Raw genomic sequence first — 26646 nt, 5'->3', positions numbered from 1 at the left:
AGAGAGCGAGTGAGAGATAGGTTGTAAGGTTTTTTGGGAAAATAAATGTCAAATTCCAGTTGTTCGGAAAGTAATGTCGTATTTTTGTAAAAATGGAAATTTTTCCTTTTTTTCATTTTATTTAAATTAAAAAACAAAATTTATGTCATCATCACGTGTATCATTCATGCATGGTGTATGATTATTTTTGTTTTCGTTTTTTGCCATCAGCAAAATATGGTATCTCGATGGCTGGTTTGATCCCCTCACGGTTTTCTTTCATTTTGTCGCACTGAAAATGGATTTTTTTTTTGCTTCTTTGTTTCGCTTGGCTCGTAAATTCTGCACAGAATTTATTCTGTTCATTCAGTTCATTCAGTTCAACTGGAGACAATGTTACATATTGGATGGAAAAACAGGATTTTTCATTCATCCATCCAGCCTGCCATTAAGAAAGGGTGACGTTTTCATTGTTTGTTTGTTCGGTTGTTTGTTTTTGCTGGTTATGAAATGTGTGAAACACCACCACCACCACATCAAGCAAAATGCAAACAAGAATTCAACAACATCTGATACCATATAAAAGACATGATGACAGACCGCTCCCCCCTTAGGAAAAAAATGAACTAAAATTTTCGGTTACTTTCTTGGTTGATTGATTTGGAGGGGGGAAGGCAAATAATTGATTGATTGTAACATGTAACAGGAATTTTCTGTTTTGTTTTTTTCGGTAAACATTATCGTTTCCTCAACTCAAATTTGATAGAATTTTGTCGAGCCTAACGTTTTTTTCTGGTTTGGTTATGGTGATGCCATACAACTACCACTGTGATGGTAAATGGTTAATATATTTTTTTTATCAATGAATCTGGAAAGATTTTCATTTTGATTTTTTTTTTTGTTGTATGGACAGCTGTCTGAAAACAAAAAACAAAATTCAAAATTCAACAGAATTTGATGACCAAAAGAATTCTGATTGATTGACAGAACAGGAGAATATTCTTCTATTCTTCTACATAATCAAAATGAAATTTTATTCAGTACGAAAAATGAAAAAAAATCAAGAAACAAATAAGCATTGTTTTCGAATCGATTTGTTGTTGTTGTTGTTGCTGTTGCTGTTGAAATTCTTTGATTCGGTGACTGAAAGAGAGAGAGAGAGAGAGAGAGAGAGAGAGAGAGAGAGAGAGAGAGAGAGAGAGAGAGAGAGAGAGAGAGAGAGAGAGAGAGAGAGAGAGAGAGAGAGAGAGAGAGAGAGAGAGAGAGAGAGAGAGAGAGAGAGAGAGAGAGAGAGAGAGAGAGAGAGAGAGAGAATCTATTTTCAAATACAACTTTTGTTCATTTTGTCCTTAATCCTATTGTGAATTTTTCATTTTGTAAAAGAGAAAAAGAAAAAGAATGATAATGATAATGATAATTACAACTTTATTATTAGAATTTAACACGTTCGCTACCGGAGATTTAGAAAAACACATAGAACTACAGCAAATAAACGACGCATATATGCGTCGCTGGTAGCGAACGCGTTAATTATCTTTGTTGTTGTTGTTGTTGTTGTTGACCTTGTTGTTTACCAGAATTTTTTTTCTTCATTTTCGGACCAAATTCACGACTACAATAGATAATGCCACTACTGGTTGAGATTTAAATGCTGTATTTCATTTTCATTGTTGTTGTTTGGTTGAACAAAAGAAAAGAATCCCAACAACAACAACAACAACAACAACTTTATGATGGAACAAACAAACAAACAGAAAAATATTATTAATATTCATTAATTTGCAATCAAATTCAATAGATTTTTTCTCTTTCTCTCAACCAATATGTTTGTTTGTTTGATCTAAAATTGGAAAAAAAGAAAAGAAAAAAATAGATTGGTTGCCTTGCCAACCGATAAAATCTTGACCAAGAAAAATAAAAATGATTGAAGAAATTGATTGTAAGTGTGTTTAGCATGTAGAGACCAAACAACAACAACAAATGAATTTGTTGTTGTTGTTGTTGTTGATTTTAGATCACGATAAATTTCGATCAAAGTAAATGTTTGCAAATTTACAATCATCAATAATTTGTAAATGATTTGCAGCGTTCAAACAAAATATTCCCCAGAGACAATGAAAAAATGAATGAATGTAAACAAATTTTAACAGAAAAAAATTCAAATATGTTTGGATCATGAAGAATTTTCATTTCTTTTTTTTCAGAAAAAAAACTTACCATTAAAAACAACAGAAAAAAAGATAATCATCATTATAATCAGATGGATGGAATTTTCTGGATTCTGGATTCTGGCATAGAAAAAAAAACACCCACTCACATACACACATACACACATAATAATCTATGATCTGGTCCCAAGTGATGCCATCCATTTAACTTTTTTTTTTTTAGATTTTTTTTGTGTATGTTTTCAAGATTTGATTTCAGCTAAAATTGGTGTGTGTGGAAAATGAGAGGGGAGGATGGGGGAAAGAAGAGACTGCAGTGCTGTTGATGATGATGATGATAAGTTGGTTAATTTTTTAACAGTTTTTTTTGCTGGTTTTCTGGAAAGATTTCATTTTTTTTGCTGGAAAATTGATGGCCATAATGGATGATGATGGCCTAGTTTTTTTTCGTTTTCATTTTTTTTTTAATTTCATATTTTATTTTGCTGATTTTTTCTTTTTTTTCCTCGCTTTTCTTACCTATATGATTAATAATTCAATTCAAAAGTCAAATGGATCGGGAAAAAAAGTTGGAAAAAATCTTTTCGAAAATTTAGAGAGAGAGAGAGAGAGAGAGAGAGAGAGAGAGAGAGAGAGAGAGAGAGAGAGAGAGAGAGAGAGAGAGAGAGAGAGAGAGAGAGAGAGAGAGAGAGAGAGAGAGAGAGAGAGAGAGAGAGAGAGAGAGAGAGAGAGAGAGAGAGAGAGAGAGAGAGAGAGAGAGAGAGAGAGAGAGAGAAGAAACCAAATGAAATTAGATTGAAAAACCCCGAAAAAACAAACAAACAAACAGACAGAATCAAAAAATGTTAATTTCAGATTCTTTTTGTACAGAAACATTTGGTACGTTTTGTTTCCAATGATGATCATGTTAATAATATCCGGATCAGTCGAATGATGTGTGTGTGTTTTATGGAAGAAGAATATTTGGCTTTTTTTTGCAAAACAACAGAATATTTTAAAGTCAGAATTCGTTTGTTGTTCTTGTTAAAATAGATTTTATGGATGTTTTTCTTATCTATCTGGTAGAATATGATTAGAATTTAAAGAAAAATAATAATAAACCGAGACGAGACGAAACAAAATGAAAATTCTGGATTCTGAAAAATAAAAATAAAAAAAAACTGGAAAAAAACGAATAAAGGAAAAATCCATAAGGATAGTGTTTTCCAAAAAAAAAATCATTATTGATTTCTCACGAATATACATCATCATTAGTTGTTGTTGTTGTTGTCGGATTATGATAAGAATTTCAAAAAAAAAAAAAAACAACAACAACAACAAAATTTACAAATAAATCATTTTCGAATAAGTCAATTCAATGGAAATTATTATTATTATTTATATTTACAATAATAGAATCAATCGTGATCTGTAATCAAAGATTACTAAACAGAATCTCGAACATATGTTTACTAATATTATATTTGCTTGTTTTCCATATCTGTTTATTGCATTCACATTACATGTGATGTTTGTTTGTTTGTTTGGTTTGGTTTGGTTTGGTTCAAGATATGATCAAGATTCGATGTGAATAGAATTTCGATATTCCTGAAAACATTATTCATTCATTTGTGGTCATCTGAATTATTCTGTATTTTCGTAGAATTTTCGTTATTCAAGCCTGAAGCTCAAGAGAATCAAAAGAAGCTCGAAAAAAAGCTTGAAAAGCGTAGTTTTTTTTTCTGGTTATCAAACATTTAAACCGAATGAATCATTCAATGACTGGTTTTTCAAGAATTTCTTTATCTTTTTCTTCGATATAATACTTTTGTTGTTGTTGTTTTCTGTTGTTGTTGTTGTCATTTATCATTCATCATCTTATAATTTATTGACAGTCATTTTGTTTTTCCATTCTCTTATACTATGGAAAGAATATATATATGCGTAGGTAGATTCACCTGCAAAAAAAAAAACAAAAACGAAATAATACATTTTTTTCATTCAGGTGTTTTCATCATTTTCATTCATTCATTTATCATTCAAGCGGGTATGTAACAAACAAACAAACAAAAAATAAAACCGGAACAATGATGATGTGAAGTGAAAAGATAACAACAACAACAAGGATTAACCGATAAGTATTTACAATAGAAACAAAAAAGAAAAAGAAAAAGAAAACTAATATCGCATAAATCGATATTATTGAGATCTTCAAGTTTGATGATGATAATAATGTTGTTGATGATGAGAACAAAACAAAAAAAAAAAAACGATAATATTTCATTTTGGACAACAACAGATCGAGAGAGAAACCGAAATGAAAGAATTGAAGAATAGAATCGTAAACATATAGAGAGATTCCATAGAGAGAGAGAGAGAGAGAGAGAGAGAGAGAGAGAGAGATTAAGGTATCGGGTATTAGCAACAAGCAACAAGGAAAGATGGAGATTTTTTTTTTTTTTTTGATTATGATAAATATTTTCAGGGAGAAAAAGTGGGTGGGCGGTTGGTTGGTTGGAAAGGAGGGGATGAACATTATTTTTATATGATTATAATAACTGGTGATAAAATATGAATGAATTATATTGTCATTTACAATGATGATGATGATGATGAAAGAAAGAAAAATATTATGAAAATTGAAAATTGAAAAAAAAATGTTATTACGAAAGTCTCTCTGTCTGTGTGTGTGTGTGTGTGTGATGTGCAAACAAATCAATGGGGAAAAAAAATAATATTGTGTTTTTTTTTTTTTTGGTGGGGGAAGGGGAAAAAAAGCAAACAGAATATTTTTTTCTTTTTTATGGATGACAAAGCAAGGAATATTACACCTGCCTCTCTATACACCTGTGTAATTTTTTTTTTCATAAGAATATTCTATAATTTAATGAAATTCTACATTACTATTATAATCGAATGATAATGAATTTGGATGATAGAAAATTTTTATTTGTAACAAATTTGTAAAATAAAACTAATCCCGATGGATTCACAATGGATAATTTTGTTTGTATTTTTTTTTTTGCAAGAGGGGGGAAATGTTCCCAGAAGTTTTTCTTTTTCACGGAAACTTTTCTCTTTGTGAAAAGTAAAATTGTAAAAGAAATTGAATAAAACACAAAAGTAACATTTATATATCTTTATTTTCAATAAAATTTTTATAAATTTTTAAATTTTTTTAAATTTATAAATTAAAAATTATGTAACAATCAAAAAATATTGTATGTGATGATGATGATTGATGTTTGCTGATATGTCTATCAAAAATCAAATTCGTTTACACATCAATTAAATTAGCACTTTATAAAATTATCTTTATTTTTCACAATCTAACATCAATAACAAACAATTATTAACCACAATTAAAATACAATTATCAATCATTAAATAAATTCGCTGAACTGTTCGTTGTTGTTCCACCAATGAGTTGAATTCACCAATTAAAACGATAACCAATTCCACCAAAATCCAACCGTAATTCAACCAAAAATTCAACCAACGTTTGCCAAGTTTGATGGGGTTTAAATATGTTTTTCCATCAAATATTTCCAGCTCCATCCGATCAAAACATCCATCCAATGTTTAGACTGCCGATTTCCGCCATCAATATTTTCTTTTCGATATTATTCAGCATCCTGTTTTTGATCTTCTAAATTATTTCGTTATCAATTCCAACTCCATATTTGTCCGTAGTCCAATAGTTCATCAACAAGATTTGTTTATTTTCGATATTCGATTTCCTTCCAATAGGTTTGCTGATGATTTGTTTTGATTTCCAATTCCCGTCAATTTTTAATTTCTTCACGACAAATGTTTTGATATTATTTTAATCCATATTCTGCGGCATCCTGTTTTCAATCTTCATTATTTATTCGATTTCAATTCCATCCTGTCCACAATCCGAATTTCATCAACAAGATTTGTTTAATTTTCCATTTCCGTCCAATAAGTTTGTTGATGGTTTGTTTTAATTTTCCGATTCCCATGAATAATAATTTTTCCACGACATGTCAATAATCTTTTTGTCATCATTGAATTCAGGTAAAGAAAAAGCAAAAAAATAGAGAATTTTCCATTGAAATTTACATACATTTTTCCCCCGTTTCATCGTTATTATTACCGTTACCGTTACCGTTACTCATATCGGTTATTTCAATGCGTGGAACGCAAATAAAATTCGCTTGTTGTTGATCACAGGATCGATTTGCGTTGTTGTTTGCGTTGGCTGAACCAAAATTCAATGATTTTTTTCTCGTTGGATATGTTGAACGAAATTTTTCCATTAAACCAATTTTTACGAAATTCTTTCGTTCATTCAATTCAAATTGTAAATTTTTTTCAACATTATCGTCATCATCATCATCATCTTCGTCTTCATCATCATCGAATTCACTACCATCATCATCAACAAAATCAACAATATCTTCTTCTTCAACACTTTCAAAATAACGTCGATATTTTTTTGATTTACGTTTAGTAGGTTTTTTTCCCATCATTATTAACGATGATGAGGATTGTTGTTGTTGTTGTAAATTACTATTATCCAAATTAATTTTTACATTACAACCACCATTTGTTAATAATTTTTCATTATTCGGATTCACACCGGTTGATAACGTTGCTGCTGTTGTTGGGGGTGGTGGTGGCGGCGACGGGGTTGATATCATACCGGATATATTCAATGGATAACTACCGGCTATTAATGCACTTGTTGTTGTTGTTGTTGCTGTTGATGATTCAGTAAATAAAATTCCAGCCAATTTATTACGTTTATTTAAATATTTTTCTCTTTCTTTTTTTCTTTGTTTTTTACTAACACCACCACTACTACTACTACTACTACCGTTATTTCCGTTACCACTACCATCATTTTGTTGTTTTTCCGATTGTTGTTGTTGTTGTTCAGTTTGTTGTTGTTGTTGATCAATTTGTTGTTGTTGATCATTTTGTTGTTGTTGTTGTTGAAAACAATTTAATAATTGTAAAAAATTTTGATGAAATTTTATCAAATCAAACATTATTTTACGTAATAATTCGATTGCATTTTGACGAAAACTTTCATTTAGCCAACAATAAATAAATGAATTATAACTATAGATTTTTTTTTTTGTAAAAAATGAAGAAAATAGATAAATTAGACAGATTTTTAAACCTGAGAATTTTACGACTTTATTAAAAGCGCAATCAATACCGAAATGGACAAACTTCGCAACAAATATCTAAACAACGCCAACAACAACTTTCGTCAGTTCTTCCCCACCGGTGTGCCAAAATATTTCTCGCCCAATTTCTATTCAACGCAATTCGTCACCGGGCACGGCAACTTTAAAGAATATCTGCATAACATCGGAAAAACTGACACACCTTCATGTACATGCAACCATATCGACATTCAAAGCCCAATCCACCTACTAACTGCATGTGATAATTTTACAACACCTTTTCATTCACCACACTTGTACATATCATCACAAAAAAACGCAATTAAATTCAATAACATATGTAAACACATTCTTCTTCACCTGTAAATATTTTTAATTACACTTTCTTTACATTATTCTACTTTTATTCTATTTGTATTTTCAATCTTCATTTGATTTCATTCTTTAAATGGTGCAAACATCCTGTTGGATGACGCACTTTCCCACAATAAAATTATTATTATTATTATTATTAAACCTGAGAATTTTTTATAAATTCTATAAATAACGATAATTAGGTAAAAGGGAGGCAAGAGGGAGAGAGAGAGAGAGAGAGAATATTCTTTAGTTTCTATAGTTTGTTTTGTTTTGTTTCTCGTTCGATTCTTTTAGTCGAAATTCTTGGTAGTCGTCAGCAACGACTACGACGACGACAAAGATTACCAAAAACAAATTTTAATTCAAACTAATTGGATGGCCAGGGACATTTTATTCTTCGTTCATAGATTTTTCTTGTTGTTTTGTTTTTGTTATTGCTGTTGTTGAAAACTTTAGAAAATGAATTGGGGTGAAAAACTACCCGAAAACTACAAAAAACTGGTGAAAAACTAAAAGAAATTAATAAATTTGGTAAACAAAACAAAAAACAAACAATTCATTGGCAAGGAGGGGTAATGGTCTTTTCGCTAAAAGAATTTCTCTTTAAAATTCTTAACGACGACGACGACAACAACACAGAGGAAAAATATTCTGGTAGTCATTGTGTATTTATTATCATTCAGGATAATGAATGAAGCGAGCGAGCAAAAACATCGTTATTTAAAGGAAATTCTTTTGTTTTGTTTGTTGTTTTTTTCATTGAAAAAAATAAACTTACCAAACTGAGCTCATAGCAAACCAATGACACTATTAGTTGATGATAATGATAATAGTTTTTTATTATTATTATTATTATTATGAGTTGACAATTATTATACGCAAATAATAAAAACGGTTATAGAATAATGATGATGATGATGATGATGAAGTCCAATTGGGCCAAGAATCAACAACGAAAAGAATAATGATGAAATATAGTTACAGAATCAAGAATTTCATAGTTGGAATAAATTGGCGTGGAGAGAGGGAAGAAAAATATTTAAGAAGAAATAAAATAAAATTAGTAAAAAACAGAAACTTTAAAAGATAAAAAAAAACGGAAGAAACTTTTTCGAAAATTTTGTTTCTGGGAAAATTTCTTCGGTTTTCCCCTTTCAATATTGTTGTCGATTGATCGACCAACTGGAAAAAAAACAATTATCCTGTAGTTTAAAAAAAATAATAATAATTTTGTCACTTGCTTAAGTGAATATCAGAGGAAGAAGAAAAAGAAGAAGAAAACACGAAGAGAGATAACCGTAAATGAACTGGAAATGAAAATTGAATTTTGAATGAACCAAATATCGATCCGATCAAAACATCCGAAAACATACGAAATGTTTGATTGTAAATACACATAGGGAAAATGTATGTGTCAACATTGTATAATTTTTTTTCAAATGGTCAATCATCAAGAGAGAGAGAGAGAGAGAGAACAAAAATCAACCATCAATTGATCGATACGAATTCAAATAAATGTAACATAACATTACTGCCAAAACATTAATGAAAACATTATCACATTTTGTGGATGTTTGATAATGATTTAACATTCGTAGATTGAAAACATTTCTCTCTCTCTCTCTCTCTCTCTCTCTCTCTCTCTCTCTCTCTCTCTCTCTCTCTCTCTCTCTCTCTCTCTCTCTCTCTCTCTCTCTCTCTCTCTCTCTCTCTCTCGCTTTATTTCCATTTGTAATCAATTTCAACTGAAGTAAATTGAAATTCAACGTCATTTCATCAGTTGTGAATGAAGCAAAAACTGACTTTTTTCTTTTCATCAGTTGTGGTTGATGTTTGTTTGTTTGTTTGAAATATACATTCATAAGAATGATAATGAAGAAATTCTTCATTTGAATTCTCCTTTTTCCTTTTTCGTTTTTGTCACTTAATTTATCATGACAACAACTTTGATCAGATAGAATTTTCATTTTGACAACAGCAGAAAAATTAAAAATTTGGGTAACGAAAGAAGAATTTCGTTCATCTTGTCATTGTTGAAATGTTAACCCTTTGGCACCCTGAATTGAAAATTTTCCAAAAAAAAAAAATATTAAGGGACTAACGAAGTGTTAAAAAAAATATGAACAAAACGAGTATCATTAAATGAAGAAGAAAATGAATATTCATAATGGAGAAAACAAACATTGAATATATCACATGATACCCCTAAAAAGAATGAAAGGAACAGAAATTCGATCAATAATCGATCTAATCAATAATCGATAAACGATTCATTTCTACTAATATTAGGATTCGGGTAATATTTTCGGGTAAATATTTACACACACACATTTATTGATAAGAGAATTGGTCGATGAAAATTAGTTTTTTCAGTTTTTTATCAAACGAAATTAATATCACTGAATTCCCATATTGACAGTTTATCTCCGATGACATTAATGTTGTTGTTGTTTTCGGTTAGTATGTTTATCTGTGGATGATTATGGGGATTTTTTTCTCTGGTGTCATCATCAACAAAGTCAAGAATTCCGACTTGAAATTGGGGAAAAATTTGAAAAAAACACCCCTCTCTCTCTCTCTCTCTTTCCATTGTCTTGGCTATCTTCTTAATCCTTATTTCAACCGAAAAACAGAAAAAAAGAATCTTATAAATTCCACGAACGGGAAAAAACAAAAAGTGAAAAAAAGAAAAGTTTATCCAACGAAAAAAAATCCAAATTCAAAAACTTATTAAGTTTTTCTTCGGAAACAACAAACTTATTCTTGCTATTTTCTTTCATTTTCTTTCTTTCGATCGACTGATGCAACTTGAGAATAAAAATTCTTTTAACAAGAAAAAAAAAGAAAAGATATTTTTCTGCTGTTGTTAATTCATTTGAATAATAAATCAGGTGAAAAGTTTTGCTTTTCTTTTCTCATGAATAAATTTTTTACCAAAAAAAAACCAAAACAAACAACAACAGAATCTGGTTCTATTGGTGATGATCGAATGATGATGATCAGAATCAGGATCCAGAATCCAGAATCATCCAGAATATCGGAATCTGAAAAACGCAAACACACACAGAATAAAAACCAATCAGAATTAGAAATTATTATTTTTGTAAAGAAGAAGAAGAAGAAGAATTTGTTTGTAAATTTCAGAATCCAGAATTATTATAGATTTGATTATTACAATTATAATTGAATTTATTTTATTATCTGTTGTTGTTGTTGTTGTTGGTCAGAACAGAATCAACCGAAATAGTAATAATATTTATAACTTTTTGTGGGATTTGTAATTATAAACCCAAATCTGATTAATAATTAATAATTAAAATAGATAAATAAATAAATAATTAATGATTATAATTTATAATTTCTAAATTACAAATTATCACCATTATTATTATCATAGTTATAATTTTGGTCAATGAATTTTCACTGGTTCTAGTTCTGGCGCTGATTCTGATTCTGGTACTGATATTCTGATTCTGACTAAAATCTTTTTCAAGCAAACAAACAAATTGCCTAATCGAATTGATTTTTCTTTCTTTCTTTCTTCCTTTCATTCTGTTATTCATGATTCAATTCAATCATTTTCAAATTCGATAAGAAAAACACACACACATACACATTGAACAAATGAATGCAAATTGAATTCTTTTCATTGAGTTTTCTCTTCGTGTTTTTATTCTCGGTACATATCAACAGGAATTTTTCTTATTCTTTTCATCTGCACTCAAACAATTGAAAGTTTCTATTTTAGAAAATCCTAATTGAATGGTGATGATAAAGTGAGAAAGAGAGTGAATGAGAGTGAGAGAAAAACAAATATAAAGCTAAAGCGACTCTGTTTTTCAGTTTCTCTGGATAATTTTTTTTCTGGTGAAAAAAAAGATAATGTTATTCAAACGACATCGAAACAGAGAAACTTTCATTCGAAAAACTGGATTTCCAATAGCAAAAAAAACAACATCCACGAATTCTCCAAATTTTAAAATTTTAAACAAAAAAAAAAAAATTTTTGTTTACCACTAAAAAAACCGTTAAACGATGTTGAGCAAAACCAAGATCAATTGTTAAATGATAAAGATTTAATGGTAACCAACAAATAGCAAATACAGTAACAACTAATGATAACATTAATATTCTTCTTCGTTTTACTTCTAATTGTCTTCGACGTTTACCAATACGTGTTATTATTGTTGTTGTTGATGATTGTTGTTGTTGTTGCGATTGTTGTTGTTGTTGTTGTTGTGATAAAACAAAAGGATTAATCATTATTGATGATGATTGTGATAATGATTGTTGTGTATTGATTGTTGTTGAATTTGTTGTTGTTGTTGTTGTTATTGATTGTCGTTGTTGTTGTTGTTGTTGTTGTTGTTTTAATCGATCAACAACAACAACATCATCATCATCATCATTCATAATTGTTTGTGTACTTAACATTTCACCGGATGATATTGCTGCTGAATTTTGTTGTTGTTGTTGTTTTTGATTTTTCACATGATGATTTGTAATCGATGCCAAATCAATTTGTGATGAAAATGATTTTAAATGAAGAAAATCATGGCTATTTCTACCTTTGTGGTTTGTCGTCATCACATTATCATCATTTTTATCATTATATTTATTAACATTAGTATTAGTAATTTGATTAAAACGACTTTGTCTATGTATAACTGTTGCAATTTTCATATATAAAACACCGGTTATTAATAATGGTATTAAATATTGTGTTAAAAATATTTCAATTGTTAATAATAATGATGCATTTATACCGAATATAAATGGATAATCAACACGACAACGTATAACATATTGACCATTAACATTGGCCAATTTTAATTGATTGAAAGCAACCGTAGGTGCTGCTAAACCAAATGATATTAACCAAACGATAGTTATCGTACGACGTAATGAATTAAATGAACGTAATGGATTTGTTGATGATGATATTGAACGATTTGTTTTATTTAACATAACGGTTGTTGGATGACTAACCATACGCCAACGATGTAATGCAATTGCAGCCATTGTAAATGTTGATACATAAACACAAGCAGTTTGTACAAATGGTACACCATAACATAATAAACGACCAAATGGCCAATATGGTAATAGGATTCTTGCTAAATTGAATGGTATATTAAAAATTGTCATTACTAAATCACTAAATGATAATGAACCGATTAAAACATCAGTAGTTGTACGTGCACGTTGTGACCTCCCTGGTATCCATCGTCCACTAAATGCAATTTTCACAACCAATGAATTACCAATCAATGAAATTATGACGATTAATGAATAGGCAATTATAACGGCTGCTTCATTTACTTCATTCGTAATGATTATCATTGATGAATCAGTCGATGATGAAGCTGAAGATACTGAAGATATTGATGGTTTTAATGTTGTCACAAATGTTGAATGCTGTTGTCGATCCATTATCATTGTCATATTGAATATATTATCAATATTTAATGATTGTGTATAATCATCATCATTCGATAATGATGATGATGATGATTGAAAATTACTATCATTTTTTAGCATAATTTTCTTTCAGAAAAAACATTGATTCAATAGCGAAACTGATGAACATCCGAACCGAAGCGAACCGAATGAATTGAATGAAATGGAATGGAATGAACCGAATGGAAAGGAATCAGGTTGAAGAAAGAAAGAAGAAGAAATTTTCTTTTTTCATGAACGAAAATTCGTCTATATAATGTTCGAGCGGAAATTTTTTTTTCAGCCAAAAAAAATTGGCATATTGTTTTGCGCTGACTCCCGTAATACTGAATACCATTCCACCTACACATTTACACCGACATACACATGCATACAGACAGACGCAAACACACTTGTTTCATGTAAATTGGATCGATCCAAATACCATTGTTTGATGAAAATAGGTAAAAACAGATAGAAAATCTAAAAATGCGCGCCAAAATTTTTTGAATTTTTTTGGAATAAATATTTTTCAGTAAGCGTGTCGCCATCTAGTGATCAACATTTCGGTCATTTTGTGTAAATATAATTTTTATTGAATTTTGTAAAAAATCATTTTTTTTTTTTATTTACAAAAAAAGCGTTTATCATTTTTTATCATTTGATTGCTGCTGTTGCTGTAGTTGTTGCAAATATTTTTCCAATTTTGTTTTGGCCAATTGACGAAAAATTATCTTACGTTTAAATGAACATTCGGAACATTGAAAACAAATCGAACGTTGTTTTGATTCGGTTTTTATTTGTAACAAATTTTTCCGTATAATTGATTGAAAATTATATTGACAATAACAACGTTTACAACGATATAATTTTAATGGATCACAATTTAGGCTGCCCAAAAAAGAAAAGTAAAAAGTAAAATTAGTAAATCTTTAGCTAGTTAAAAATCCAAAAAGCAACATACATACATTTGTAGGTTATGTTTCATAGAAATTTCTTTACCCAGATAGCCATAAAATGAATTCAATCTGATCATTGAATCATTTTGATTCGAATTCATTGATGATGATGATGATTGTTGTTGGATTAAAAGATTTTGTAATTGTTGTAAATAGGCAAGGCGTTTAGCTGTATCCATTGTTTTGTTTTCGGGTCTGGTTTTGGTCATCAGATTCGCTAAAATCTAACCAAAAAATTAATCACGTGTAAATTCGATGCTGTGCTGCCATCTGTCTGTTGATATAGTCGGAAAGAATGAAAAAGATTAGATTCGAATTTGTTCTGCGTGATTTTCTTGTTTTTTTAAGAATTTTGGTTTTGGTTTTTGGTTTTTCTCAAGAGATTCAAGTGTTATTTTTCCATATTTTTTTCGTTTGTTTTTTACTTGTAAAAAACAACAACAGCAACAGGTCAAAAAAAGTTCAAGGCCTAAACCATGCCATAAATCGTGTTTTTTTTTAAACGATACCTGAGGATATAAATCCTAATCAGAATTCAAAGATATCTCTTCTCTTTTTTTTTGTTCAGTTTGAAAACAATCTGAAGAAGGGTTCAATAAAAATTCAAGCATTGATCGTTATCACTTGGTGTGTGTTTGTGTGTGTGTGTGTATCATACATACCAACGAGCTTATCAGTACCATAACAACAACAACAACAACACACACCATATAACAAAATAATAACCATGATTAGTCATGATTAGAAACCAAAAAACCAAAGCTTACCTGTATGATCCCTTGTTCTTATCGCACTGCAGATAAAATTCTTATCGCGATTTGATAGACCCTGCCTATTTTTCTGGTGTTTTGTCATCGTCGTGGTGTATAAAAAGACAAACCAAATCACGTTGTAAAATCATATTTATTCAAACCTGTCATCAGGTCAGATCGATATACATGTTACGCTTTTTTTAAATCGTCAAAAACGTTGTGTTCGTTTTTCATTGGTCGATCATCATCATCAAAATTTTATATTTAAAAACCGTATCGAACCGTTTTGTCGACGATTTTGGTCTTTATCCGTTTCCAAATGACCTGTTTTTTCTGGTGTTTTGGCCTTTGAATCGTTATAAATGCTGAAAATGTCAAATTTGGTCAGCCAACCAACAACCGAATCAATGGATAACGACGATGACGACGATATTTGGATCATCGAATCATTTGTTTTTCCCGCGAAAAAAATAAATCGAAAATGGATGGTCGGTAAGTGAAGATTTTGTCATTGAGTTTTGCCTCGGTTTTTTTTTTTTGATATCCAAAAAACGAAAACATTCGATTTTTTTTTTGATCATTTTTTTTTCTATCATTTTGAACGCCATCTACATTTTTCCAAAACAAAAACAAAATCATTTTGCATGCGTTATACACACACACTAAACAAAGTCCATCCAACCTAACCAAAACCAAAAAAAAAAAAAACTAGTTCAAGTCAGTTTTAATTTTATAAAACACAAACATAAAAATAATAATAATTTTGATTGTACAATTTTGATGTTTTCAATTTTATATTAGACTCTTTCATTTCTTGAAAGACACTCTTCAGATGTACAACATGTTCATCGAATGTTTTTGAGAACACTATGATGTCATCAATGTAATTTTATGAGAAAATTTGTTTAATCCCTTTTGTTTTAGTATTGCATAAACCGATCTTTCAAAAGATGGCCGGAGCATTTTTCAAACCGAATGGCATTACTTGTTCATTTTGCTCTATGTACATGGTAATGTTTGTGAGATATTGCGAGACTGTAAGTTTGGATCCATACTTCTGCATTAGATCTCTTACAGCATCTCTCGGAAATTTAGATGCTACAATGTAATAGAAATCAGTTTCTAGGAAAGATCTGTTGTTCGAGCTTTGGGATAGAACTGTGTAGGCATCTTTAATAATAGCTAAGTTACTTCGCATTTTGTCTGTATCATACCAGTTTCGAATTTCTGGTAGATTCTCGACTTTAGCTTTCAATTTCTGTTGTAGTGAATGAGAAGATGTGTAATATTTTATCACAGTCCGAGTACCACATTAGATATATTTGAATTCGATTCGTTGTTGTCAACAATATTTTTTCTGTTAATTTCCAATTGAGTTAGGTTAGAAATTATTATTAGAGAGTGAGTTTTTAATTTCTTTGATAGACATTATTGGAACTTTTCTCATGACGAAGATATGTGCCATCACATATAATTCATTTTCAAACGATTTCATAACCGATTTGATGTATGATGACACTAGAGATTCAGAATCGATACCCCAGTTTACGGCGATGATGTTGTCCGAATTTTCAGATCTCATCTTATGAAGGAACACGCAGATCGCCTGGATGGCAATACGACCTTCCGTATCACGCATTGATGTCATCCACTCTCGAAGCTGTTCGATTTGTCTCCAGTAAAACCCCGTTAACGTTTTTAAGTGATTATCAGATATCGTCCGATTAGCCAAGTTTTCGAATATGGAACCAGTTTAATTTGAAGTCGATTCGTTGTTGTTAACAATATTTTTCTGTTAATTTCCAATTGAGTTAGGTTAGAAATTATTATTAGAGAGTGAGTTTTTAATAAAATCGGCAATTGCATTGTCAACCTTCTGGACAAACATACAATTGTAACATGATTGATTGATATATGAGTTTAATCTTTTTGAGTTTTTTTTAGATAATAGAGTATATATATGTGAGATTTTTGGGGCCTCGACGACCTTAATTTTTTCTTTGAATTAAATCTATATTCACATTTATTACATTTGAATGGTATATCGGCTGAATGTATACGTTGATGTCGATTGAGATTAAATTTTTCTTTAAAACGATATCCACAAATGTGACAAACATGTTTGCGATTTGGTTGATGTGTTCGTTGATGAAGTAACAATTGTTTGGATGTATCGAATTTCAATGAACATTCTTTTTGAGTTTTTTTTAGATAATAGAGATAATATATGTGTGAGATTTTTGGGGCCACGGTGGCCTTGCAACTTTAGGGCGAACCACGGCAATTATGGCGGTGGGCCAATTCCAGCTACGGGCTACGTGTGCGTACTAACATCAAACCAATACCAAACGCCAAACAAAATTTAATGAAAGAATTGAAGTCTATTTATTTATTTTTTGATAATTTTTTACACTCAAATTAATACACAAACAAACAAAATAAATTTTCATTGAATTTCACTGATGATCAAGCGTTGTTGTGGCCAAAATAATCAATACTTGTGACTGACGTAGATTCAGATTAAAACTGGTCATAAGTTAGATCTCTTAGTGTCAGCTTCACTCCAAAAAATGCGTACCATTTTGGCCTTTCTCCCAGGCCTTAAATATGATTTTCTATTTCTTGGCCGTTGTCGTTAATCATCATCTTGTCTTTGATCAAGCTGTCTATTTGATCTATTTAATAGATTCTATTAGATATATAGCTTCTTTAAGACATCACATATATAAGCATAGGTTTTAGTCATACACATGCATATACAGAAAACCAATTTGATTTGGTTTAATTTTAAAAATCGAAACGATGCTTTTTTTTATTTGCAGAAAGATTCCTTATATCTTCTATATATAAAGAATAGTAGATTTTTAGTTTTATAAATTTTCATTTTTAATATTATTTTTTCTTCATTTGATCGATTATTATTATGTTTCTAATAATCAATTGAATCAAGTGAAAATAATTTTATATTATGAATTTTGATTTTTACAAACACACACAACACATTTTAGATAATTTCTTAAAAATTCACCAAAAAAAAAACATAATAAACACACATTTACACAACCACCTGACACACACACAACATATATTCGTGGCGTTCATTTGATTTGGAAATTATTAGATCGAAAAAAAAGAAAATCTTTGATTTTTTGGATATCATTTTTTTCTTTTTTCTTCTATGAGGCTTACTCTGACAAATCTTCACTTACCAAAAACCAAGTCAAGATTCTTTTTTTCATTTCAAAAAAATTCAAAACAAACAAAAAATCCATTCAATCAACCACCACCCACCATCATCGGGATATATTTGGTCAAAAAAAAAAAAAATTTTAGTTAAATCAACCGTATCAACTACGATGACCACCATCATAATGATGATAATGTTTGAAACAAAACAAACAAAAACTTTTATAATTTTTTGTAATTTCAAATGTAATGATTGTAATTTGATAATAATGATTTTCTAGAAAATTTTGATAATAAATAAAAATTATTTTTTACAAAACAAAAAAAAATTTCGACAATGTTTATATTCAAAGATATTCAGAAGGAATTTTTTTTTGGAATACGAAATGACCAAAACGAAAAACACACATATGGCCATCATCATCAGAATAACATAAACAAACAAATCACTTTTGGTCATAAAATGATTTTTCGGAATTCTTTTGAATTTTTTTTCCAAGGCTAAATTCCATTTTCTTAATTTCATTTGGTAATTACTTGGAAAAAACAAAAACAAACAAGAAAAAAAACCACTTGTTAACACACCAGATGTGCCGAAAGAAAAGCAATTCGGGTAGCGTTGATAAATTGCCATGTCAAAAAAATGCACCCAAAAAATAACAAACACCAAATGTTTTTCGATACAAAATGATACTTGTCAAACAATAACCAAAAGCACATGTCAAAGAATTGAAAGATCAAAGGTTACGACCACCATAAGAATACCAAAAGAATGTCAATCGTGTGTCCAAACATTTTAAGTATAAACATTCTCACACGAATTTCCCATATATATGAAAAACAATATCAATGTTTATGATTCAGATATTCGAAAGGAATTTTGAATGTTTCAATTTTAAAATGTTGTGTGATGGTTTTGACATTTGGATGGAGATTGATGATTTTTTGTTTTTTTTGCAAAACAAAAAAAGATAACCCATGTCATAACAAAATAAACAATCAATCAAATCAAATCAAGCTAAGCAAAAAGAAAAGAAAAGACAGAAAGTGGTAAAGATCAAAAATATACATGGATGGGTTTGTGATCAAAGGACAACGATGGCTGCATTGGCTGCATTTGAAATTTCAACAAGTTTATTTGATAAACTTATCAAATCCGATGGCCAATCCTATGACAATATGGTGCAACATTAGATCGTGTTTCACGATATGGTATATCACCATTTTGATGTGTAAACGTCTCAATGGTGTTTGTCGTAATTCATAAATAACATTTGAATTGTTGAGTGATCAAAACAACTGATCAAGTTTATTAATTTAAGATCGAATTTATACTTTACAAAATAGGCGAGCTCAGCTCACCCTAGTGTGAGAGCACTGAGTCATCTTTCAACATGAATTTGTCATAGTTTTAGCCATATTCAACACACACAAACGCTTTATCGATTTTTTTTTAAATCTTTCAATCTAGTAACATTGTCCAGGTCCTTCTCCACGATATTTCTCCTTGGGTATGCCTCATGTATTATTTGATAGTACCCACACAGTAGAAATATTCTAAATATTATCTCATTACTGATCTGATTTGGATTTCTGTTGAATAAGATGAAAGGTTTTGATGATAATTATATGTAGTAATTAACCCTGTATAGAGGAAATAGAGTATACTAGCCAATAAGCATAGGTATTGGTCACACATTGTTCAGAAAAAAGTGGACACTTTGCAAAATAACATTGCTGTCTATGGGAAAATGGGTTTTTTAAAAATTTTTAAATCATGTTTGCTGACGGATTTAAGAAAAAATAAAAAATTACTTTTTAGCAGGAGAGTTGTAGTTTTCAAAAATGTAAGAATCAAGTTCCGGTTTTCACTTCCGATACTAGAAGTGGGGCGTCAAAGTTCGACTTAAAAAAAAGTTGGCTTTTCTGCCTTTGTCGACACCTAGCGAATTAAAAAATCCCTACAAGTCGACAAGATGTTTATGGAAACTTTTCTCACACACACAACACCTCAATGAATCAATGAAATTCAATAGAAAAAAATCATTTTTTCATGGTTATGTCCGTTCAAAATCAAATTTTCTTAAGTTTTGAATTTTCTTAAGTGTGTTTACAATTCAAACAATGATTGGAGCAGATCTCTTTGTCTCTGTTTTCACAATAACGACAGACAAAGCAAAAAACTTTCAAAGATCTTTTTTTCCTATTGCTACAATTCACCAAGACCGAAAGCTGAGCTCTGTCTAAAAAACTACAACCGTTGAACACTTTGGTATTTTAAAAATGATTTTATTGCTTATAAATTATTGGTATAAAAACACTATGATAAAAACAAATATATGTGAGTAAAAACGAAGACAAATAAATGAATAAATATTCGATGATCAGATGTGTGTTGACGACGAGGTTGGTTGCTGACGATACGATACGATTGTGGATGTTTTGCCATCTGGATGGTGTCACACCTTGCCAGCTGATTTGATGTTTATTTTTTAACCAGCTCTTATCAGAACAACCGGAGGTAAGTCGATAACATAACAAATCCAAATTGGTAACCTAACATAAAGAGAATCATTCTTTAGCAAATCCAAATTATTTCAATGAAAAAAAAACACGTTTGGAAATCAAAAAAAAAAAAAAACAAAAACAAACAAAATAAACAGAACAAAAAAAAAAAAAATAAAAATAAACATCAAAATAATAAACAAAAAAAAATATATACAAAAAAAAGCAATTAACCAGGGAAGTAAACAAGTGAGAAGACTTGATTGTCCAATACCAAAAATGCTGAGAAAATAAAGACCAGCAAGTCCAGACGTTCAATAAATTAGGTCGAATAGATGCATGGGATCAGGCCGGGATCGTCGAAAGCTTGAGTTTCCATTTTTTGTAACCACCAAAGAATCGGTCAACACGGTACGCAGATATTTACCGATGTTGGATTATACCCCAAGAATTGCACGGCGTAAGCCACTTGAGTAAGAAAAACAAAAACAAACGCAGATTATGGGCCAATGAAATGGCAGCGAAGCCAACGGATTTTTGGAAACTGGTGGACGATCTTAATATCGCGTGGATCCGCCACGAGCTTTTTTCAAGGCTTCGAAGCGCCTTGGCACGCTTTCGATCAGCCGATCGATCATCCTCTGCGGCAGTTCGGCCCATATTTTTTTTATGAGCTCGAAGAGCGCTTCGCGAGTCGATGGCCTCAGTCGGGTTTGGTGCAGCCTCCTCTTCATCTGCCACCAGACATGTTCGATGGGATTCATGTCTGGAGACTGCGCCACCCACTGGAGTTTATTGATCCCGGCCTTTTTGATCCATTCCTGGGTGGTTTTTGCGGTATGGCAGGGTGCCCCATCTTCCTGAAAAAGAAAATTCTTTTTCGTCACTTTCAACCTTCGATTCTTGAAGATGGGGAGTAGATTGGTCTCGAGAACCTTTACGTATTCGGTTGCTTTTACTCCATTGGAGCAGAGACATAACTCGGACCGCCCTCCATGCCTAAGAAAAAAATAAAATTGATCAGAAACCGAGTTGTCAAAACCAAAGACGAAAAATCTTACCATATTGCGCCCCACACCATGACAGAAAACCCGTTATGCTTGACCGTCGGTTGCAGCCGCTTAGCCTGATAGGCCTGGTCTTTTGTACGTAAAACGTACATGCGGCGCGCGTCACTGAATTGCGCAAAACGCGATTCATCCGAAAATATGACACGTTTCCAAAAATCCATTGGCTTCGCTGCCATTTCATTGGCCCATAATCTGCGTTTGTTTTTGTTTTTCTTACTCAATAGTGGCTTACGCCGTGCAATTCTTGGAGTATAATCCAACATCGGTAAATATCTGCGTACCGTGCTGACCGATGTACCGAAATCTTCGGCATTTTCTCTTCTGGTGGCAAATGGTTGTTTTTCCACCTGATAATGAAGACGCCGAAGCGTTCTTGACGATGGTCCGGGCCGACCGGGTGGTTTAATTGCATCTATTCTTCCTTCTTTTTTGAACGTCTGGATAATGCGTTGGACATTTGACTTGCTGGTCTTTGTCTTCTCAGCAATTTTCCGGACACTAAGTCCATCCTGATGGTATTGGACAACCATCCGCCGCAACACAGTCTTCTCAACTTGCTTACTTCCCATGGTGTTGCAAAATAATGATGATGATGATAATTGATGGTGAATATTATAAATTTTTCAACCAAACAAGAACAAAATCAAAATTGAAATGAAAAACAATTCGAAAAAATGATGAATAACTTTATAAATAGTTCGAAAAAATGATCAGTAACATTACAAATATTACAAATTACAAATAATACAAATTACAATTTTGAATGTTTATGATTCAGATATTCAACGAAAGGAATTTTTCAATTTTCAATTTTAAAATGTTGATGTGATGGATTGGACATTTGGATTTAAATTGATCATTTTTTTTGTTTTGTTTTTTTTGCAAAACAAAATGATAACCCATGTCATAACAAAATAAACAATCAATCAATCAAGCTAAACAAAAGAAGAAAGAAGAAAGTGGCAAAGATCAAAAAATATACATTGATGGGTTTGTGATCAAAGGACCTAGGATCACATCGATTGGAAAAAATCATACTTAAACCCTAGCACCAAAAAAAAACCGTCAATCGACAAATCGATTTTCAAGCATTAAGCTCGATATCGATTGATCTTGGCATTGATGGAACACATCGGTTTTGCCAGTTTCCAAGCAAAACAGTTTATACCGTCCAGTTGATTATTGATTAACAATTGTTAACAACCGAATCAATGGATAACGACGACGACGATCAAGATGACGATGACGATATTTGGATCATCGAATCATTTGTTTTTCCCACCGAAAAAAACATAATCGATCGAAAATGGATGGTCGGTAAGTGAAGATTTTGTCTCATTGAGTTTTGCCTCGGTTTTTTTTTTGATATCCAAAAATGAAAACCTTCGAATTTTTATTTTGATCATTTTTTCTATCATTTTGAACGCCATCCACATTTTACCAAAAAAAAAAAACAAAAAACAAAATCACTTTGCATGCAACATTTGATCGTGTTTCACGATATGGTATATCACCATTTTTGATGTAGACGTCTTAATGGTGTGTTTGACCGAAATTCATTTGAATTTTTTATTGTTTTAACCATATACTACACAGATATAGAATATCGATTTTTTTAAAAAAATCTTTCAATCTAGTAATATTGTCCAGGTCCTTCTTCACGATATTTCTCCTTGGGTCTGCCTATGCCCTATGTATTATTTGATAGTACACACTCTGGAGAAATATTCAGCAGGATAAATGGATTGGACAAAAACTTTTATGATTTTATTAAGATTTAATTGAAAAGATTGTGTTTACAAATTAGATCTCAACAAAACTAAAGTTTTTAGTGCAATGCAGTTGACGACCGTTGTCCACTGTTGCAAAAATTGCAGCATTGGCTGCATTTGAAATTTCAACAAGTTTATTTGATAAACTTATCAAATCCGATGGCCAATCCTATGACAATATGGTGCAACATTAGATCGTGTTTCACGATATGGTAGATCACCATTTTGATGTGTAAACGTCTCAATGGTGTTTGTCGTAATTCATAAATAACATTTGAATTTGTCATAGTTTTAGCCATATTCAACACACACAAACGCTTTATCGATTTTTTTTAAAAAAATCTTTCAATCTAGTAACATTGTCCAGTTCCTTCTCCACTATATTTCTCCTTGGGTATGCCCCATGTATTATTTGATAGTACACCAGGAGAAATATTCTAAATATTATCATTACTGATCTGAGAGTGAGTTTTTAATAAAGTTGCATATGGACATTGATCACATTTGTATGGTTTTTTTGGCTAGAATTACAAAGAGTTAGATTTGGAAAAAGATATTCAAAATCTTTAGAAATTTTCTTTTTTTCAATGATTCAAAAAAATTCTTGAGATATGAATCAACCTGATATAGCTTAGAATTGATTGACGTGTAAAGAGTATAGACAATGCAACATGAAATATGTTTTGTTGAGAAACTCGATACAATGTTTTATCTACATTGTTAGGTACCATTTGTTGAGATAATTCACTATGAATTTTAGTCGATAATTTATGAAAATAATTCAATTGTTGTATTCGGGTAGCATTATTCAATTCAAGTTCGTTTAATCTTGGCTGCAATATCAAATTTCGATAATAGTTCTTTAGTGAAATAAATGGTACATTATTCTTATTCATTTTCGTTTAGTAAAATAATCCAACTCTTAGGCATTATGCATTACGAATGGCAGATTCTTCTTACCTTCAAGAAAAATTCGCAATGACGACGAATCCTTTGTATATATTCTCAACCAAAGCCTTTGAGACTAATGGCAATTCTTCCTTAGGACACACACACACACAACATATAATTGTGGCGTTCATTTGATTTTGAAAATATAAGATCGAAAAAAAGAAGAAAATCTTTGATTTTTTGGATATCATTTTTTCTTTTTTTCTTCTATGAGGCTTACTCTGACAAATCTTCACTTACCAAAAAACCAAGTCAAGATTCTTTTTTTCATTTCAAAAAATCCATTAAATTAACCACCAACCACCATCATCGGGATATATTTGGTCAACAAAAAAAAAACTTTTATAATTTTTTGTAATTTCAAATGTAATGATTGTAATTTGATAATAATGATTTTCTAGAAAATTTTGATAATAAAAAAAATTATTTTTTACAAAACAAAAAAAAAATTCTACAATGTTTATATTCAAAGATATTCAGAAGGAATTTTTTGGGAATACGAAATGACCAAAACGAAAAACACACATATGGCCATCATCATCAGAATAACATAAACAAACAAATCACTTTTGGTCATAAAATGATTTTTCGGAATTCTCTTGAATTTTTTTTCAAAGCTAAATTGCATTTTCTTAATTTCATTTGCTAATTACTTGGAAAAAACATAAACAAACAAGAAAAAAAACCACTTGTTAACACACCAGATGTGCCGAAAGAAAAGTAATTCGAGTAGCGTTGATAAATTGCCATGTCAAAACAAAAAAAAACTCAAAAATAAAAAAATAAAATAAAATAACAAACACCAAATGTTGTTGGATACAAAATGATACTTGTCAAACAATAACCAAAAGCACATGTCAAAGAATTGAAAGATCAAAGGTTACGACCACCATAGGAATACAAAAAGAATGTCAATCGTGTGTCCAAACATTTTAAGTATAAACATTCTCACACGAATTTCATATACATGAAAAACAATATCAATGTTTATGATTCAGATATTCAACGAAAAGAATGTTTTTCGATTTTAACATGTTGTTTGATGGTTTGGACATTTGGATGGAAATCGATGATTTTTTTTTGTTTTTTGCAAAACACGAAATGATACACAATATGATAAGACATGTCAGGAAAAGAAATAAACAATCAATCAAATCAAGCTAAACAAAAAGAAAAGAAAAGACAGAAAGTGGTAAAGATCAAAAATATAGATGGGTTTGTGATCAAAGAACAACATTTTTACTGATTTATGAAACAAGATTTTTATTGTTTTAGCCATATTTAACACAGATATCGAATATCGATTTTTTAAAAAAAAAATCTTTCAATCTAGTAATATTGTTCAGGTCCTTCTCCACGATATTTCTCCTTGGGTCTGCCTCTGCCACCCGTATTATTTTGATAGTACACACTCTGGAGAAATATTCTAAATTGAATCGTTATTGATTGGCTGATCTGTTTGGATTTCTGTTGAGTAAGATGAAAGGTGTATATATAGAAAACCAAATTTGATTTGGTTTATTTCATTCAAGAGTGTCTTAGTATCGTAATGACGATTCAGAACATCTCGACGTTTGAATGATGCACTAATTATATTCCGTGCATTTGTATGGACGTTTCTTTGAGTGTCTTAGGTAATGTCGTTCCGAAACATCTCGACGATGAATATATTCCGCTCCATCAAATGTTGAATACGTGATTTTAAGGTTCCGGTGATTTTGCTTGAACCAATTTACCGGTTATCAAATCCGGTAATTTATTGATATTATTATTTTTTAAGCCGCGTAGAAATTCAATTTATCAGCAATTTCGTTCCAAATTTCCATTTTTATTTTTTTATTTGCATTTTTGAAATCGGGTTCGGCGACATTACATAAACAGGGATAATTTGGCTTTATCAAAACGATCATTTGTGATATCAAATCATCATCCATCAGATAAATAGATGCTTTATCATTTTTGATTTTGTAGCCACTCATTTTGTATACAAAGGAGAATCACAATACGTTCAAAACTTTTTTTACATAATGTATACCATAAACTGACTTCTTTTTGATTTTTGCCGGAATTTTACTGTATAACTTACAGGATTTTTGATTTGTATCGGGGTATAATGAAATCTTGGCCAGTTTGTCCATTTAACGTTTCTTCTACAGGACCATTCTGTTGTCGGTTCACCCAATCTTTGTGAGGATATATTTGATGCTCTATCTTATGATACATATTTTTGATATTAATTTCGGAAACATTTTTTTTTGCCAAATTACATAAACTAATAAAATAGAACAAATAAGATTGAGGTTTTGTAACACACTGACTTTTTTTTTATTGAAAGCAAGTGTTTTAATTTATTTAATAAGAATAATG

At 30.6% G+C, this 26646-nt stretch overlaps 2 protein-coding genes across 2 annotated transcripts; both read right to left on the bottom strand.

The window, feature by feature from the left end:
* Window positions 1–5414: 5414 nt before the first annotated feature.
* Window positions 5415–13278, bottom strand: LOC113791470 (uncharacterized). Its single transcript, XM_075824332.1, has 3 exons — window positions 11660–13278; window positions 8424–8452; window positions 5415–7217 (listed from the first exon to the last, which is right to left on the bottom strand). Exons 1-3 carry the CDS (start codon window positions 13184–13186, stop codon window positions 6209–6211), a joined length of 2565 nt encoding a protein of 854 aa, XP_075680447.1. The 5' UTR covers window positions 13187–13278; the 3' UTR covers window positions 5415–6208.
* A 429-nt stretch (window positions 13279–13707) lies between these two features.
* Window positions 13708–15079, bottom strand: LOC113791471 (uncharacterized). Its single transcript, XM_075824331.1, has 3 exons — window positions 14811–15079; window positions 14053–14317; window positions 13708–13975 (listed from the first exon to the last, which is right to left on the bottom strand). Exons 2-3 carry the CDS (start codon window positions 14250–14252, stop codon window positions 13732–13734), a joined length of 444 nt encoding a protein of 147 aa, XP_075680446.1. The 5' UTR covers window positions 14253–14317; window positions 14811–15079; the 3' UTR covers window positions 13708–13731.
* Between the last annotated feature and the right edge of the window lie 11567 nt (window positions 15080–26646).

This window comes from Dermatophagoides pteronyssinus, unplaced genomic scaffold, assembly GCF_027571235.1.
Source record: "Dermatophagoides pteronyssinus isolate colony J.1.1.1.1 unplaced genomic scaffold, Derpt_VIB-CSIC_2022.12 sq0068, whole genome shotgun sequence".
Classification (NCBI taxonomy): domain Eukaryota; kingdom Metazoa; phylum Arthropoda; class Arachnida; order Sarcoptiformes; family Pyroglyphidae; genus Dermatophagoides; species Dermatophagoides pteronyssinus.
Note: the sequence above shows the minus strand (reverse complement) of the source record. Positions and strands in the feature narration are given on the sequence as shown.

Excerpts from the sequence above, each read along its gene's own strand:
- LOC113791470 (XM_075824332.1), bottom strand. The coding sequence starts at position 13,186 with ATGCTAAAAAATGATAGTAATTTTCAATCATCATCATCATCATTATCG. Across the intron at positions 8,453-11,659 it reads GTTTAACGGTTTTTTTAGTG|TGTCATTGGTTTGCTATGAG; the intron begins GTAAACAAAAAT and ends ATCAACTAATAG. Across the intron at positions 7,218-8,423 it reads TTTGCTATGAGCTCAGTTTG|TTATAATTCATTTATTTATT; the intron begins GTAAGTTTATTT and ends AAAAATCTATAG.
- LOC113791471 (XM_075824331.1), bottom strand. The coding sequence starts at position 14,252 with ATGACCAAAACCAGACCCGAAAACAAAACAATGGATACAGCTAAACGC. Across the intron at positions 13,976-14,052 it reads ATGAAACATAACCTACAAAT|CCTAAATTGTGATCCATTAA; the intron begins GTATGTATGTTG and ends TTTTTTGGGCAG.